The sequence below is a fragment of the Schistocerca cancellata genome, chromosome 8 (assembly GCF_023864275.1).
Source record: "Schistocerca cancellata isolate TAMUIC-IGC-003103 chromosome 8, iqSchCanc2.1, whole genome shotgun sequence".
Lineage (NCBI taxonomy): Eukaryota > Metazoa > Arthropoda > Insecta > Orthoptera > Acrididae > Schistocerca > Schistocerca cancellata.
The window spans coordinates 165698237-165715616 of record NC_064633.1 but is presented as its reverse complement, the minus strand read 5'-3'; the positions used below and the strand labels follow the sequence as shown (position 1 = coordinate 165715616).

The 17380-nt window shown below is 46.5% G+C and overlaps 2 protein-coding genes across 2 annotated transcripts in view; both read right to left on the bottom strand.

Moving 5' to 3' along the window:
- Positions 1–255: 255 nt before the first annotated feature.
- LOC126095449 (G-protein coupled receptor dmsr-1-like) lies at positions 256–1428 on the bottom strand. Its single transcript, XM_049910242.1, has one exon. It carries the CDS (start codon positions 1426–1428, stop codon positions 256–258), a length of 1173 nt encoding a protein of 390 aa, XP_049766199.1.
- A 958-nt stretch (positions 1429–2386) lies between these two features.
- The window catches only part of LOC126095448 (piggyBac transposable element-derived protein 4-like), an 87479-nt gene continuing 72485 nt past the window's right edge, over positions 2387–17380 (bottom strand). Inside the window, exon 3 of the mRNA XM_049910241.1 lies at positions 2387–2610. Within this exon, the coding sequence (XP_049766198.1) occupies positions 2387–2610 (224 nt within the window). The remainder of the gene's footprint in view (positions 2611–17380) is intronic.

Here is a 17380-nt window from a genome sequence, read left to right as displayed (position 1 = left end):
GATAACCGACAACCGCTTGGGAACAGCCGCAGTATGGAGACGTGTTGTTACTTGACTAGAAGGAGGCAGAAGTGGAATAGAGCGTGGACTGTGGACAGGTAACTGAAAGACCTGCTCCGCACGCCGACGTCAGCACTCGACGTCACGCACGGCAGGTGCCGCGTGTCGCCCGCCGCCACCGCCGCCGCTGCGACGACCGCGGGGCCGGCACGGCGCTGCACAGGCAGCGCGGAGCGCCGACAGCTTGCCCGCGCGCTACAGCTGCGTCACCTGCGTCGCGTTGTTGGTGGTGGTGGCGGCGGCGCCGGTGTGGCCGTTGTGCGCCGTCGTCTGCACCGGGATCCACCTGTCGAGCGCGCGCGGCCGGAACAGCTGGCAGAAGGTGACGCGGAACTGCCGGCTCATGCTGCAGTACAGGATGAAGTTGACGGCCGAGTTGAGCAGCGCGAGCGCGTCCATGAGCTCACCCAGCGGCACGTAGCACTCGGCGAAGAAGCGCTGGCCGAGCAGCCCGCTGAGGAGGCCCAGCACGCCCTGCGGCAGCTCGGTGACCAGGAAGAGCAGCAGCACGGCCAGCAGCATGCGCGTCGTGCGGTCCGTCTGGCGCTCCTTGTCCTGCTGGCGCGACGACGCCGACACCGTCAGCTGGCGCCGGCGCCGCTTCGTCTCCACCAGCGCGGCGACGATGCGCAGGCTGAGCACCGTCAGCGCGGCGCACGGCGTCAGCTTGACGACGACGCCGTACACCCAGAAGTTGACGTCGCTCAGCAGGCCGCCGGCCGCCTGGCTCAAGCGGCTCATCTGCACGAAGTGGAGCGTCGCGTTGCCCTCGGACAGCTCGGCCACCTCGAAGGCGAGGTAGTGCGGCGCGCACAGCAGCGGGCCCAGCACGTACGCCGAGCCGACCACGGCCAGCGTGCACGGCATGCCGATCTGGCCGCGCTGCGGGTGCGCCACGGCCAGGTAGCGCCACACGGCCAGCGTCACCGTCAGCAGGATCGACACCGTGTGGCACACCTGCGCGAAGTTGGAGTGGAACAGCACGAACACGGCCCACGCGTACGTGTACGTCTGCGCCCGCGGCCGCCGCAGCAGGTACATGTGCAGCGCGTACGGCACGTACTCCGCCATCACCAGCAGGTCGGCCACGGCCAGGCCCGTCAGGATGCTGTTGGTCGGTGAGATCATCTCGCGCCGCGTCAGCACGGCGATGTTCAAAGAGTTCGCCACCGAGCCGAAGATGCAGACGAAGAGGCTGAGGTACCCGTGCACTTCCTTATAGCCTGCTTGGAAGTGTTCCAGACCCGAACCGCAGAACTGCGGCTCTGACGTCGTATTTACATTTTTCACTTCGCCCATCAGGATACCATTCATGCTCGTCCCATTCACGACACTCTCGGAAACCACTAAAACTGTCTCGGCAGCCATCCTCGTGACCTACACGACTGTCACTTGTTTCAAAGTAACAGTCCTTATAGAACCCAAGTATCAAAAATATGCGTCTCTCACACACCTGACAATTCTATATCCTTCCATTCCTCTACACCAGTATTTTCTCAAAAGATCACAATCGTCAAGGACGTGTCTGTTAGTTCATACTCCCATCGTGAAAAATCCCAGCAGTAAAGTTTTAGAATAACACGACTCTTCTGTCTAAGTTTACATCGGCCTCGATCATTTTCTTCAAATCCCCACAAAGATCTGTGATTAGTCTACGGCCTGCTGAGAGGTGACAACAAGATCACTTTCATAATTCATACTCAAATTGTTAATTTTTGCCACTGTAGATTTTTCAGAATCAACGCAATAACTTATACATATTTTTATCTAGTCTAACACGGATCAGAAATATGCGCTAGATTTTGCATGTTACTGGCAAGTTTATTTCTAAATTACCTCACTTTTCTGCTGCGAGATTCCCATAACATGCAGTTGTAATCTGTGATACACTGACCATTTCTCTGTAGCAGAAAACTCCGATATAAGTAACCGGGAAAGTAACATATCTGACGATTTATTCTATTTTCAAATATTCTTCATACGCTATACACAGACTCTTTCCAATGTGTTGCACGCACGCGTCATAAAGCGTAGAGACCCTCGGAAACTCTAATAACGTTGGTCGTGAAACCGTAGTAGTAGAGTGGATGTTATATAAAGCGTTATCATGATGCACGACGCCAAATAAGTTTTTTGTAAGTGAAAGAATTTTGGTGACAATACTGTACTAACACTGTAGAATTGAAGTAAGAGTAGGCTAATAGAAGACCAGAATGCGACGTAACACGCACGGCAGCCGAGCGAAACCGCCTGCGTCGGCGCCCGTCTCTCAGACGGCCGTCCCGTTGAGGCGCGCGTGCTGTGCTGTGGTGCGAGCGCTCCCACACTACCGCGCCCTCTGCTGCTGGCGTCGGCGTCGGCTGCCGGCGTCGGACTGCCGAGCGGCGCGGCGCCACGCGACTCGGCCACAGCTGCAACCGCGCATGCGCGCCGCCTCTCGCGCCGGTGTTCCGTGGGCAGTGTGTGACGGCAGCCAGCGGCAGGGCGCCGCCGGCGGATGACGCTCCCGCGTCCCCCACACGTTCTCTTTACGCGCTCTTGAGCACACGTCTGTTTCGCACACCATGGCGCTCTCTGCTTTACAGCTGCGTCAGTGGCTAACGCCTCTGCATACCGGGCAAGTAAACAACCATTTTTTTCCTTTATACAACACATCTACATCTATGTGGTAACTCTGCTATTCATAGTAAAGTGCCTGGCAGAGAGTTCAATGAACCACCTTCAAGCAGTTTCTCTACCGTTTTACTCTTGAACGACACGCGGGAAAAACGAGCACTTAAATTTTTCTGTGCAAGCACCTGATTTCTCTTATTTTACCGTGATGATCATTTCTCCCTATGTATGTGGGTACCAACAGAATGTTTTTGCATTCGGAGGAGAAAAGTCGTATGAAACTTCCTGGCAAATTAAAACTGTGTGCCTGACCAAGACTCGAACTCCGGACCTTTGCCTTTCGCGGGAAAGTGCTCTACCAACTTTTTTTTTTTTCACGTCTTCAGCATTCAGACAGAAGAGGCTATAAAAATATTTTATGCCAGCTGCTCTCGATCCACTGACATTATGAACAGAAACAACGCACGCTACCGCTTTTTTTTTCTTTTCTTTTATTTTTATTTTTTTATTTTTTTTCAGAACATAATAAAAACGAGAATGTTAGGCAAAAAATTACACTTTTTTTATTTTTTTATTTTTTAATCCATCTTTTTTTATTTTTTTTGTTTTTTTTAATGTCCCAAAAGAAAAATCATATATAAGAAAGAAGGAAAAGAAATATAGGACTGAAGTGACATCCTCGTCACTTCACTGGGAGTACATCCTATCCCTCGAAACAACGTAAACCTGGGACTCCCCACCGCTTCGGGGGGTTATGAAACATGGTGCCTAGAAAGTTCGCAAAGTTCGTTTTATATTTAGAGTGGCGTCGGATGATTTCGTGTTGTTCTAGTAGATAATGCCAATAGTCCATGCCCGATATCAATGTCCGCGAGAGCACGTAGTGCGATGCGTGTCCACCAATCCATCGGATTGCCGAAGTTTTTTGTGAGGGGAAAAATACAGCGTCAGGGAAAAATAAAGCGTCCGTCGTGATCGTTGATTCGTCGGTGCGTCTGAGGAGGGCCATGATGCGTTGCGTCAGCCCCCAAACATCCGTTGCCTCACCGCACTGCAGAGAATGTTCGTCGGTGTCCTGCATGCCACATATAAGGCAGAGCGGGGAATCTACCATGCGAATGTCGTACAATCGTTGGCGGTTGACTGTCTTGCGGTTGATTAGTGTATACCATGACGATCGCGCTGCTGTGGTAAGGAGAGGTGTATGGACTCAACTGAGCCACCCAAGCGCGACTCAGGCCCCGTCCTCACAGCTTTATTTCTGTCAGTACCTCGTCTCCTACCTTCCAAACTTTACAGAAGCTCTCCTGAGAGTTCGAGTCTCAGTCCGGCACACAGTTTTAATCTGCCAGGAAGTTTCATATCAGCGCACACATCGCTGCAGAGCGAAAATCTCTTTCTGGAAACATCCCCCAGGCTGTGGCTAAGCCATGTTTCCGCAATATCCTTTCTTTCAGGGGTGTGGTTCTGCAAGGTTCGCAGGAGAGCTTCTGTAAAGTTTGGAAGGTAGGAGACGAGGTACTGGCAGAAGTACAGCTGTCAGGACGGGGCGTGAGTCGTGCTTGGGTAGCTCAGTTGGTAGAGCACTTGGCCGCGAAAGGCAAAGGTCCCGAGTTCGAGTGTCGGTCCGGCACACAGTTTTAACCTGCCAGGAAGTTTCATATCAGCGCACACTCCGCTGCAGAGTGAAAATCTCATTCCGGAGGAGAAAACTGCTGACAGAAATTTCATGAGAAGATCCCGTCGCAACGAAAAAACGCCTTTGATTTAATGATTGCCACTCCAATTCACTTATCATGTCTGCGACACTAATTCCCCTATTTCGCAATAATACAAAACGAGCTGCCTTTCTTTCTACTTTTTCGATGTCATCCGTCAGTCCCACGTGATGCGGATCCCACACCGCACTGCAATACTCCAGAATAGGACAGACAAGCCTGGTGTAAGCACAAGTGTTCTGCCAATGAATCGCAGTCTTTGGTTTGCTCTACCCACAATATTATCTGTGTGATCGTTCCACTTTAGGTTATTTGTAATTCTAATCCCTAAGTATTTTTTTAATTTACAGCCTTTCTTTTAGTACTCATGTGAATAACTTCAAAAGTGGCTCTGAGCACTATGGGACTTAACTTCGGAGGTCATCAGTCCCCTACAACTCAGAACTACTTAAACCTAACTAACATAAGGACATCACACACATCCATGCCCGAGGCAGGATTGGAGCCTGCGACTGTAGCGGTCACGCGGTTCCAGACTGTAGCGCCTAGAGCCGAACTGCCACTCTGGCCGGCACGTGAATAACTTCACACTTTTCTTTATTCAGGGTCAATTGCCACTTTTAGTACTATAAAGGTATCTTATTTGAATCATTTTGCAAGTCGTTTTGATCATCTGATGACTTTACAAGACGGTAAATGACAGGATTATCTGCAAATAATCTAAGACGGCTACTCAGATTGTCTCCTATGTCGTTAATATAGATCAGGACCAACAGGGGACCTATAACACTTCCTTGGGGAACACCGGATATTACTTCCGTTTTACTCGATGACTTTCCGTCTGTTACTAAGAACTGTGCCCTTTTATGGCAGGAAATCACGAATCCAGTTTCATAACTGAGGCGATACTCCGTAGGCACGCAGTTTCGTTAGAAGACGCTTGTGAGGAACGGTGTCGAAAGCCTTCTGGAAATCTATAAATATGGAATCAATTTGACATTCCCTGTCGATAGCACTTATTACTTTATGAGTATAAATAGCTACTTGTGTTTCACAAGAACGGTATTTTATGAATCCGTGCTAAGTGACATTAAATCGTTTTCTTGGAGGTACTTAATAATGTTCGAATACAGTATATGCTCCAAAACACTATTGCTAATTGACGTTAGTGATATAGGCCTGTAATTCAGCGGATTACTCCTACTCCCCTTTTTGGGTATTGGTGTGAAATGAGCAATTTTCGAGTCTTTAGGTACGGATCATTCTGTGAGCGAGTGGTTGTATGTAATTACTAAATATGGAGATGTTTTTTCAGCATACTCTGAGAGGAACCAGACTGGCATACAATCTGGACCGGAGGCCTTGCCTTTATTAAGTGATTTAAACTGCTTTGTTACACCGAGGATATCTACTTCTACGTTTCTTATCTTGGCAGTTGTTCTTGATTGGAATTCAGGAATATTTACTTCAACTTCAACTTTTGCTCTTACCTGTTAAGGTTTCCTTTTTACTTCTATTTTTCACGACACGTTTCACAACTTGCGTTTTTCGTAGGCTACAGCATTTACTCGTGATGCTTTCAATGTGTGAGGTGCTGCATCCACCTTTCGCAGCAATGCAGGCTGCTATTCTCCCATGGAGACGATCGTAGAGATGCTGGATGTAGTCCTGTGGAACGGCTTGCCATGCCATTTCCACCTGGCGGCTCAGTTGGACCAGCGTTCGTGCTGGACGTGCAGACCGCGTGAGACGACGCTTCATCCAGTCCCAAACATGCTCAATGGGGGACAGATCCGGAGATCTTGCTGGCCAGGGTAGTTGACTTACACCTTCTAGAGCACGTTGGATGGCACGGGATACATACGGACGTGCATTGTCCTGTTGGAACAGTAAGTTCCCTTGCCGGTCTAGGAATGGTAGAACGATTAGTTCGATGACGGTTTGGATGTACCGTGCACTATTCAGTGTCCCCTCGACGATCATCAGTGGTGTACGGCCAGTGAAGGAGATCGCTCCCCACACCATGATGCCGGGTGTTGGCCCTGTGTGCCTCGGTCGTATGCAGTCCTGATTGTGGCGCTCACCTGCACGGCGCCAAACACGCATACGACCATCATTAGCACCAAGGCAGAAGCGACTCTCATCGCTGAAGACGACACGTCTCCATTCGTCCCTCCATTCACGCCTGTCGCGACACCACCGGAGGCGGGCTGCACGATGTTGGGGCGTGAGCGGAAGACGGCCTAACGGTGTGCGGGACCGTAGCCCAGCTTCATGGAGACGGTTGCGAATGGTCCTCGCCGATACCCCAGGAGCAACAGTGTCCCTAATTTGCTGGGAAGTGGCGGTGCGGTCCCCTACGGCACTGCGTAGGATCCTACGGTCTTGGCGTGCATCCGTGCGTCGCTGCGGTCCGGTCATAGGTCGACGGGCACGTGCACCTTTCGCCGACCACTGGCGACAACATCGATATACTGTGGAGACCTCACGCCCCACAGTGTCGAGCAATTCGGCGGTACGTCCACCCGGCCTCCCGCATGCCCACTATACGCCCTCGCTCAAAGTCCGTCAACTGCACATACGGTTCACGTCCACGCTGTCGCGGCATGCTACCAGTGTTAAAGACTGCGATGGAGCTCCATATGCCACGGCAAACTGGCTGACACTGACGGCGGCGGTGCACAAATGCTGCGCAGCTAGCGCCATTCGACGGCCAACACCGCGGTTCCTGGTGTGTCCGCTGTGCCGTGCGTGTGATCATTGCTTGTACAGCCCTCTCGCAGTGTCCGGAGTAAGTATGGTGGGTCTGACACACCGGTGTCAATGTGTTCTTTTTTCCATTTCCAGGAGTGTACAAAGATAATTACAGAATAATAAATCATCTTACAATCACACACCTAGCATCATTTTAAACACCGTGCATTTTCAACTTCTCGCGGCGTAATGAATAATCCATTAAATGTCGGGCATGCAGCCGCGCAAATAAAATTTCTTCTACTGATATTTCGGCCGCGTATCGTCCGGCCATCTTCAGAGCGAGTCACGAGACTGACGACAAGGTGCCAAGCGCGGCCTTATATGCTCCACCGCGGCGGTACTGCGCATGCGGGTCACAGATGCTGCGCCGCCTGTGGCGAAGGCGTACGGACGTTCGATGTGCTTATCGATGTTTGATCGGCGGCGGTGACACGGTGACGACTTCTCTGCAATTTAATTAGTCCAAGAGCCGGATTCCATGCTTTGTCCAAATTAAAACCTTTATCTCTGTTTATTAAATTGTTGGCTAATCGAATTTCTATGGCTTCCTTGAATACAGATTCCCAAAAAGAAGAGGTGGATGTTAAAATCTTCACATCACTGTAATTCATGGAATGACCCGTATCAATACAATGTTCGGCCACAGCTGACCTGTCTGGTTGTAATAGTCGTGTGTATCTTCGGTGCTCCACACACCTCTCATGAACGGTGCGTGTTGTTTGACCTATGTATGACTGCTCACAATTTCCGCAAGGAATCTGGTACACACCCGCCTTACGAAGCAGTAAATCGTCCTTCACAGAGCCGAGTAAAGCCGCAATCTTCGTGGGGGCCGGAAGATCACCTTAACACAGTGTTTCTCAAGAATACGGCCTATCTTTGAAGAAAGAGCACCCACATAAGGCAGAAACGCCCTAGATCTGAAGAAATTACTATCTTCTTCCGCATCGTATACCTTCTTTTTAGGTTTTGCATCGAATGCTCTACGAATTTGTTGCGGAGAATATCCATTCGATTTAAAAATACTCTTGAGGTATGTTAGCTCTCCTTGTAAATTGTCTTCATCGGATACACAGTGCGCCCGATGCACTAAGGTCTTAAGGACACCCATGCTCTGAGAAGGGTGATGGCAGCTACTGGCATGAAGGTATAGATTTGTATGCGTTGGTTTCCGATGTACGGCATGTCCTAATGTGCCATCACTTTTACGGCGAACGACAACATCCAGAAAGGGGAGGCACCCGTCTTTTTCTATTTCCATGGTAAATTTAATGCTAGCATGGATGGAATTCAAATGCTGAAGAAATCGATGTAATTCATCCATACCATGGGGCCATACCACGAATGTGTCGTCCACGTACCTCCAGAAGACCGTAGGTTTAAAACATGCTGAGTCCAGTGCCTTGTCCTCGAAGTCTTCCATGAATAAATTAGCTACCAGAGGGGAGAGGGGGCTTCCCATGGCAACACCGTCAATTTGCTCATAAAATTCACCATCAAACTGAAAATAAGATGATAAAAGCACATGTTCAAATAAGGCCGTAATGTTCTTATCAAAATGTTGGTTGATAAGAGCTAAAGAGTCCTTTAAAGGTACCTTGGTGTATAATGATACTACGTCAAAACTAACAAGAACATCCATACTATTTAGCCTGACATTGCTAAGTCTCTGAATAAAATCCATAGAATTACGAATGTGGTGACTACATTTTCCTACCAATGGTTTTAATAAGGAAGCTAAATATTTGGCAGAAAAATATGTTGGTGAACCAATAGTGCTCGTTATAGGTCTCATAGACAAGTCCTCTAGACGCTCATCCTTACCCATCTTGTGAACTTTAGGAAGACCATAAAATCTCGGTGGTACTGCACCTCGTACTTTTAAACTTCTTATGACTTCCTTCGGTAGTGATGAAGCGTTCAGCAAGGCAGCAGTCCTTATTGTCACCTTGTTAGTAGGATCTTTGTGAATCTTCCGGTATGCACCAGAACTAAGTAGACCACATATCTTTTCCTTGTAGACTTACTGAGGCAAAAGGACGGTAGCATTTTATGAGCAAATTGACGGTGTTGCCATGGGAAGCTCCCTCTCCCCTCTGGTAGCTAATTTATTCATGGAAGACTTCGAGGACAAGGCACTGGACTCAGCATGTTTTAAACCTACGGTCTTCTGGAGGTACGTGGACGACACATTCGTGGTATGGCCCCATGGTATGGATGAATTACATCGATTTCTTCAGCATTTGAATTCCATCCATGCTAGCATTAAATTTACCATGGAAATAGAAAAAGACGGGTGCCTCCCCTTTCTGGATCTTGTCGTTCGCCGTAAAAGTGATGGCACATTAGGACATGCCGTACATCGGAAACCAACGCATACAAATCTATACCTTCATGCCAGTAGCTGCCATCACCCTTCTCAGAGCATGGGTGTCCTTAAGACCTTAGTGCATCGGGCGCACTGTGTATCCGATGAAGACAATTTACAAGGAGAGCTAACATACCTCAAGAGTATTTTTAAATCGAATGGATATTCTCCGCAACAAATTCGTAGAGCATTCGATGCAAAACCTAAAAAGAAGGTATACGATGCGGAAGAAGATAGTAATTTCTTCAGATCTAGGGCGTTTCTGCCTTATGTGGGTGCTCTTTCTTCAAAGATAGGCCGTATTCTTGAGAAACAGTGTTAAGGTGATCTTCCGGCCCCCACGAAGATTGCGGCTTTACTCGGCTCTGTGAAGGACGATTTACTGCTTCGTAAGGCGGGTGTGTACCAGATTCCTTGCGGAAATTGTGAGCAGTCATACATAGGTCAAACAACACGCACCGTTCATGAGAGGTGTGTGGAGCACCGAAGATACACACGACTATTACAACCAGACAGGTCAGCTGTGGCCGAACATTGTATTGATACGGGTCATTCCATGAATTACAGTGATGTGAAGATTTTAACATCCACCTCTTCTTTTTGGGAATCTGTATTCAAGGAAGCCATAGAAATTCGATTAGCCAACAATTTAATAAACAGAGATAAAGGTTTTAATTTGGACAAAGCATGGAATCCGGCTCTTGGACTAATTAAATTGCAGAGAAGTCGTCACCGTGTCATCGCCGCCGATCAAACATCGATAAGCACATCGAACGTCCGTACGCCTTCGCCACAGGCGGCGCAGCATCTGTGACCCGCACGCGCAGTACCGCCGCGGTGGAGCATATAAGGCCGCGCTTGGCACCTTGTCGTCAGTCTTGTGACTCGCTCTGAAGATGGCCGGACGATACGCGGCCGAAATATCAGTAGAAGAAATTTTATTTGCGCGGCTGCATGCCCGAAATTTAATGGATTTTAAACACCGTACATTGTAAATTTCGAAATGTATTTGCTTATTCACGGTGTTCTCGTAAGAGCATGCAGAGATGTAAGAGTGGATAGAGAATACTGCACTGAACAATTTGAGGTTGGGCACCTGGTTCGGAGAAGCCAGCTTGTGGCGGCATGCAAGTAAACTTGTCTACCGCTTTGTCTAGCGTTACAGTTTTCCTGCCTATTTACAGCTGACACGCATACATGTTTACACGTACTGTGCTCTTTACGTACATGCCGGCCGCGGTGGTCTAGCGGTTCTGGCGCTGCAGTCCGGAACCGCGGGACTCCTACGGTCGCAGGTTCGAATCCTGCCTCGGGCATGAGTGTGTGTGATGTCCTTAGGTTAGTTAGGTTTAAGTAGTTCTAAGTTCTACGGGACTGATGACCTCAGATGTTAAGTCCCATTTGAACTATTTTCCTGGATTGGAAGAGAAGACTGCGAGGTAACCGGACCTGAATCCCCTTGATTATTTACAATGGATTTCTGCAGGAAATGAGTGTGTATAGACCCCAGTGCATACGGAGATGGAATTAGTTGCCAGAATTGTAGCTGCCTGTCATGCCATTCGAAACGCACCAGTGATATTTGTCAGGATGCGTCAGAATCTTATTCGCCGGTATCATACTTGCACTGAGGCTGATGACCATCAGTTTCAGCACATTGTGTAGGATACAGTACAAATGCTGCATTCATTATGCCAGTGATGGTGTTTGGAGATATCTGAAACTAATGTAAATAAAAAAGTACATAGTACTGTGATTTTATTCTTATTATCTCCTTATGGTGGCTTTTCCGACACCAGGTTCCTTACCTCAAGTCGTTCAGCGGGGTATCCTCTATGTCATGATACATTTTTTCTCGCTCTTACGGAAACACACTTAATGTAAGGGTCCCAAGTTTCGTCACTGTAGCAGGTTAGGACGTCTATAACCCTGAACGGTTATGGAAAGACTACAAATTGTTATATACATTCCCGAATTTCTTCTGCACTTGTAGGCAACTTACAGTTAAGTTGTTACAACATACTAAGGCCACTATTTAAGATAAATTTTAGCGCTGCATGAACAGTGTTCGCAGTTTCGTCCGAACAAAAATTCTCAAAAATGCAGTTACTTTTAAATGAATTTTTCCATTATAACGTTACCAGACCCTTTCAGCATTATAAACAACTTCAAGGTCATGAATAAATAAATGTCTTCAGGTTGTTTTCAGACTTCCAAATTTGTGTCGCATTTGAATTTGTATGTCTGGTTATATGAAGAGCATTGATAACAAACCAAGTATATCCTGCAACAAATCCATTTCCCTCCTCTCCCCTTTTTCGTTAGGAAAAAGTAAAATAATCTCTATAAATATGAAATAAAATGAATTTTAAAAACAGTTCCAAATTTCGTACGCGGAACGGAAGTAGTTATTGCAATGGGGACCAAATTATGAATATCTCAGGGCATCTTCAGACATTACACCCCAGAAACTACCACAGATGACTGAAGTAGAGCCCAATACATGAACAAAAACTAGTGCTAGCAGTAGGAATAGTAGGTTGTTAATTTGACTGCTGTACTAACTCACCTGAGCGTAAAATGATGAGTTCCCTCATACACAGAAGCTAAACGCGCTGCACACAGCAGTCTCTCTAAAGGAAACTATGGACTGAGGTGACGCATGCACGCACAGTTACACGTTTCCTACCAGCTTTGGAAACCGGAAATTCCGAAGGGGACAAAATTAGAAGCAGGGACGACATCTGGGCCCATTACCTTACATGTTTCCATCAGTACTGGTGTATTGACGTTGCCAGGAACATGAAAAATCCTCCCCCGCTCACAAATTTAAATAAAGAAATATCTTCACAAGTGCATATTTATTTCATGCTTAGTGAAAAAGAATGAGAAGATGTAATTTATACATAATTTACTTCCAAATGGTGGTCTTGAAAACATTGCGATACACGAAGTCCGGCACTGCAGCATTTGTGTCCACATCTGCTTTCTTTCCTTATCGACTTGCCACTCTATTTCATTCTTTTGTCAGAGCAAACCTTAAAGTAGCACATGGCGTTTGCTTTGTTGGCAGTGGGTGGCTCGTTTTCTGGAAAATGATCACCAAGATTTCAATCTAGGCTAGTGTTTGGTGTTGGTTCCTATCGTCAAATTTCTCCTGCAGCTGAGGTAGCCGTGCTAACTTTTTCTGTATATTCTACTAGAGCTATCTTTTGCTTTGTGCCATCCTTGTACAAAATTAAACCCCGAAACCATGTAAACGTGAAATTAAAGTTTTTTCCACCACTTCATTGTTTTTTCTTACGAATGGACAGTAGCTGTACAGCTTACTGACTTTGTACACAACAGTTTTGTTCATGTTAAATGATGATAATGTTTGTATTTATTGTTCTTGTACAACAACCATTTGAAAGTACAGACACGTTAGTGGTTGAACGATGGTTTGCGAAGAAATAATACACATCACCCATCCTAAAAATGTTATTTTGCTTGGCAGGCCGCTTCTCTTCTTCATGACAATTCCGATAATGAGTTTATAAGTGCCTACAACATCTTCAGTAATGGCAGACCTGTAAATCGACTCCTGTGGCCCTCCCTCAGCCGACAGTCGTGTGGCATGCAGAAAAACACATTTCAGAGGATGGGAAAGCAGTGCCCTTGCGGGATGCAAGCAGCGTCCACAGGGCCGCATCATGCACGCCTGTATGACGTAGGGCCACAGTGCTGGAAATGTTAATTAATGACCGATCTTCATACAGAGTTGATGACAAATTTGAAGAAACCTCTACTGATGGGCTCCCTGTTATCTACTTGTTAAGAAACACATCTCCTGTGCAAATGAACAGTATATCATACCAAGTGAACAACCTGTAGAGCTATTTCTGTTGACTATATGTAAAAATCGTTCCAAAAAATAAAAACACCTACAGCCGTCCTTATGATTTAATTTTATTTTGTTGCTACCAGTTTCAACGCTTCATTGCGTCATCTTCAGGCTGTTTTGATGCGGTACAGGTTGATACGATCCCTATGCATAACCCATTAGTTGCCAGCATTACTGGATATGCAGTTGGCAGTTGATGGTTGGAGTGCTGACAAATTATCTGCGTATCCAGTATTTCTGACAACTGATGCATTATGCATGGGGATCGTATCAACCTGTACTGCATCAAAACAGCCTGAAGATGACGCAACGAAGAGTTGAAACTGGTAGCGACAAAATAAAATAAAATCATAAGGACGGCTGTAGGTGTTTTTATTTCTTGTCACGATAGTAAACGGCCGTCGTCCCAGAGTCCTCCTGCTCAAAGGATGGACATACAAAAGCTGTATCTAAGATTATCTTTGTAACTGTTTTGTTTTATAGGTCTGCTGTTTTCATTGAACACTACGTACAGAAAATTATGAGCGAAGTATAATTTGTTTAGCCAACGGAGCCGCCTTGGTAGCAACAGTTCCCGTCAGATCACCAAAGTTAAGCGCTGTCGGGTTTGGCTAGCACTTGGTTGGATCACCGTCCACGTCTTCCGAGTGCTGTTGGCGAGTGGCGTGCCTTCAGTCCTTGTGAGCCCAATTAAGTATCTATTTGATTGAGAAGTAGCAGCACTGGTCACAGAAACTGACAACAGCCGGGACAGCGGTGTGCTCACCACATGCGCATTCGATGAAGCCTAAGTGCTGTGGATCACACGCTGGCCGGTCGCAACCGTTGGTCTACATCTACATATACATCTACATTTATACTCCGCAAGCCACCCAACGGTGTGTGGCGGAGGGCACTTTACGTGCCACTGTCATTACCTCCCTTTCCTGTTCCAGTCGCGTATGGTTCGCGGGAAGAACGACTGCCGGAAAGCCTCCGTGCGTGCTCGAATCTCTCTAATTTTACATTCGTGATCTCCTCGGGAGGTATAAGTACGGGGAAGCAATATATTCGATACCTCATCCAGAAACGCACCCTCTCGAAACCTGGCGAGCAAGCTACACCGCGATGCAGAGCGCCTCTCTTGCAGAGTCTGCCACTTGAGTTTGTTAAAAATCTCCGTAACGCTATCACGGTTACCAAATAACCCTGTGACGAAACGCGCCGCTCTTCTTTGGATCTTCTCTATCTCCTCCGTCAACCCGATCTGGTACGGATCCCACACTGATGAGCAATACTCAAGTATAGGTCGAACGAGTGTTTTGTAAGCCACCTCCTTTGTTGATGGACTACATTTTCTAAGGACTCTCCCATGAATCTCAACCTGGTACCTGCTTTACCAACAATTAATTTTATATGATCATTCCACTTCAAATCGTTCCGCACGCATACTCCCAGATATTTTACAGAAGTAACTGCTACCAGTGTTTGTTCCGCTATCATATAACCATACAATAAAGGATCCTTCTTTCTATGTATTCGCAATACATTACATTTGTCTATGTTAAGGGTCAGTTGCCACTCCCTGCACCAAGTGCCTATCCGCTGCAGATCTTCCTGCATTTCGCTACAATTTTCTAATGCTGCCACTTCTCTGTATACTACAGCATCATCCGCGAAAAGCCGCATGGAACTTCCGACACTATCTACTAGGTCATTTATATATATTGTGAAAAGCAATGGTCCCATAACACTCCCCTGTGGCACGCCAGAGGTTACTTTAACGTCTGTAGACGTCTCTCCGTTGATAACAACATGCTGTGTTCTGTTTGCTAAAAACCCTTCAATAAAGCCACACAGCTGGTCTGATATTCCGTAGGCTCTTACTTTGTTTATCAGGCGACAGTGCGGAACTGTATCGAACGCCTTCCGGAAGTCAAGAAAAATAGCATCTACCTGGGAGCCTGTATCTAATATTTTCTGGGTTTCATGAACAAATAGAGCGAGTTGGGTCTCACACGATCGCTGTTTCCGGAATCCATGTTGATTCCTACATAGTAGATTCTGAGTTTCCAAAAACGACATGATACTCGAGCAAAAAACATGTTCTAAAATTCTACAACAGATCGACGTCAGAGATATAGGTCTATAGTTGTGCGCATCTGCTCGACCACCCTTCTTGAAGACTGGGACTACCTGTGCTCTTTTCCAATCATTTGGAACCTTCCGTTCCTCTAGAGACTTGCGGTACACGGTTGTTAGAAGGGGGGCAAGTTCTTTCGCGTACTCTGTGTAGAATCGAATTGGTATCCCGTCAGGTCCAGTGGACTTTCCTCTGTTGAGTGATTCCAGTTGCTTTTCTATTCCTTGGACACTTATTTCGATGTCAGCCATTTTTTCGTTTGTGCAAGGATTTAGAGAAGGAACTGCAGAGAGAAGGAAAGGCATGTTCGGATAGTGTTTATTAGTTTAATGTATGCGTTCCTGTAGAAGCAGAGCTCAAGAAAACTGGAAGTAGTGTTTTTTTCCTAATTCTGTCATTAAGATACAAAATAATTAACAATTGTACTTGCTTTATATATTACAGTAAGAACGACAGAACACAGCGGCACTTGAAACATCGAACACATCATGATTCAGTGGTACAACGTACAAAATCAGCCCTCGAGAATGGGATTAATTTTCCAAAACGAGTCATGCAAAATTTAAATAAAAAGAAAATCGTATGGTGTAGCAGAATAAGGTGCTTTTGCAGGTCCAGGTTTTCACTAGCCATTTTAATGGATAAAATCAACTCTTGATTTCGATTTTTTGGTTCATTAATTTCCGTGTATGCGAAGAAAAAGTTGGAGACAGTTCCTTCATTATGGATGACAAATGAGGTGCCTTATTAACACATCAGACAACAACTTCATCATTACGTTTTCATGGTCCAATAAAGGTCGAGTCATGCGTTTGTAATAATTACAATACTATAGCGAACGAAATAGCTCCTTTAATACGCGTATAACAATGATTAACAAACAGTCAACAACATAAAGAATGATATACAAATTGCCGGTTAATGTAGGGTGTAATACGCAACAAGTCGCTCTTCGATGATGACACAATTTATTTTATCACTAACTATAGTTCGAACCACTGCAGGTTCATCATCAGATCCAAGTGTTACGGGTCCATATCTTGTGGACCGTGTGCAGCTAGACGCTTTCTCGACCTGACTGGAGTACAACGCCTCTTACCATGGCTAATTACTTCCAATATATTGAGTCAGTGCACAGGTTCGTAGCGTTTTTTCACTCTGTTAATAAAATCAAACACTACACAAAACAGAAAATTAAGTCAAATGGTTCAAATGGGTCTGAGCACTATGGGACTTAACTTCTAGGTCATCAGTCCCCTAGAACTTAGAACTACTTAAACCTAACTAACCTAAGGACATCACACACATTCATGCCCGAGGCAGGATTCGATCCTGCGAACGTAGCGATCGCATGGTTCCAGACTGAAGCGTCTAGAACCCCTCGGCCACACCGGCCGGCAAAATTAAGTCATCAGTAATATATTCTCCTTCACGTCAGTCTGACAATGCTGTGGTAACTTTTCTGTTCCGCACCTGTAGAAATCACCCGGTTTTGAGTCGAAGAAATCGTCGGGACATGTTCAGAGGGTATTTTCATCCGAAAAGGAAGTTTCTTGAAGATTGTTCGACGGGGAGCGGGTCAGTTGAAAATCTGAGGGCGTAAGATCAGGTGAACAAGGTGCATGCGAAATGACTTCCAACGCAGGTTCTGTGTGGTGCTTTTTGTGTCAGTCTGGCAGAATGCGCGACGGGGGGGGGGGGGGGGGGGGGAGGTGGGGGAAGGCGTTATCGTAGAGTAGTATCCTGGTCTTGTTTTAGGCTCGTATGTGTAGGACGTCTCAGGCGTAAAAAATGTCAGGGATAGCAATTCGTGGTACACCACGGCGTTGTTTTTCCACCGGGAGCATAACATTATCTTT

What these genes read in the sequence shown, in the direction of transcription:
- LOC126095449 (XM_049910242.1), bottom strand. Translation starts at nt 1,428, where the DNA reads ATGGCTGCCGAGACAGTTTTAGTGGTTTCCGAGAGTGTCGTGAATGGG.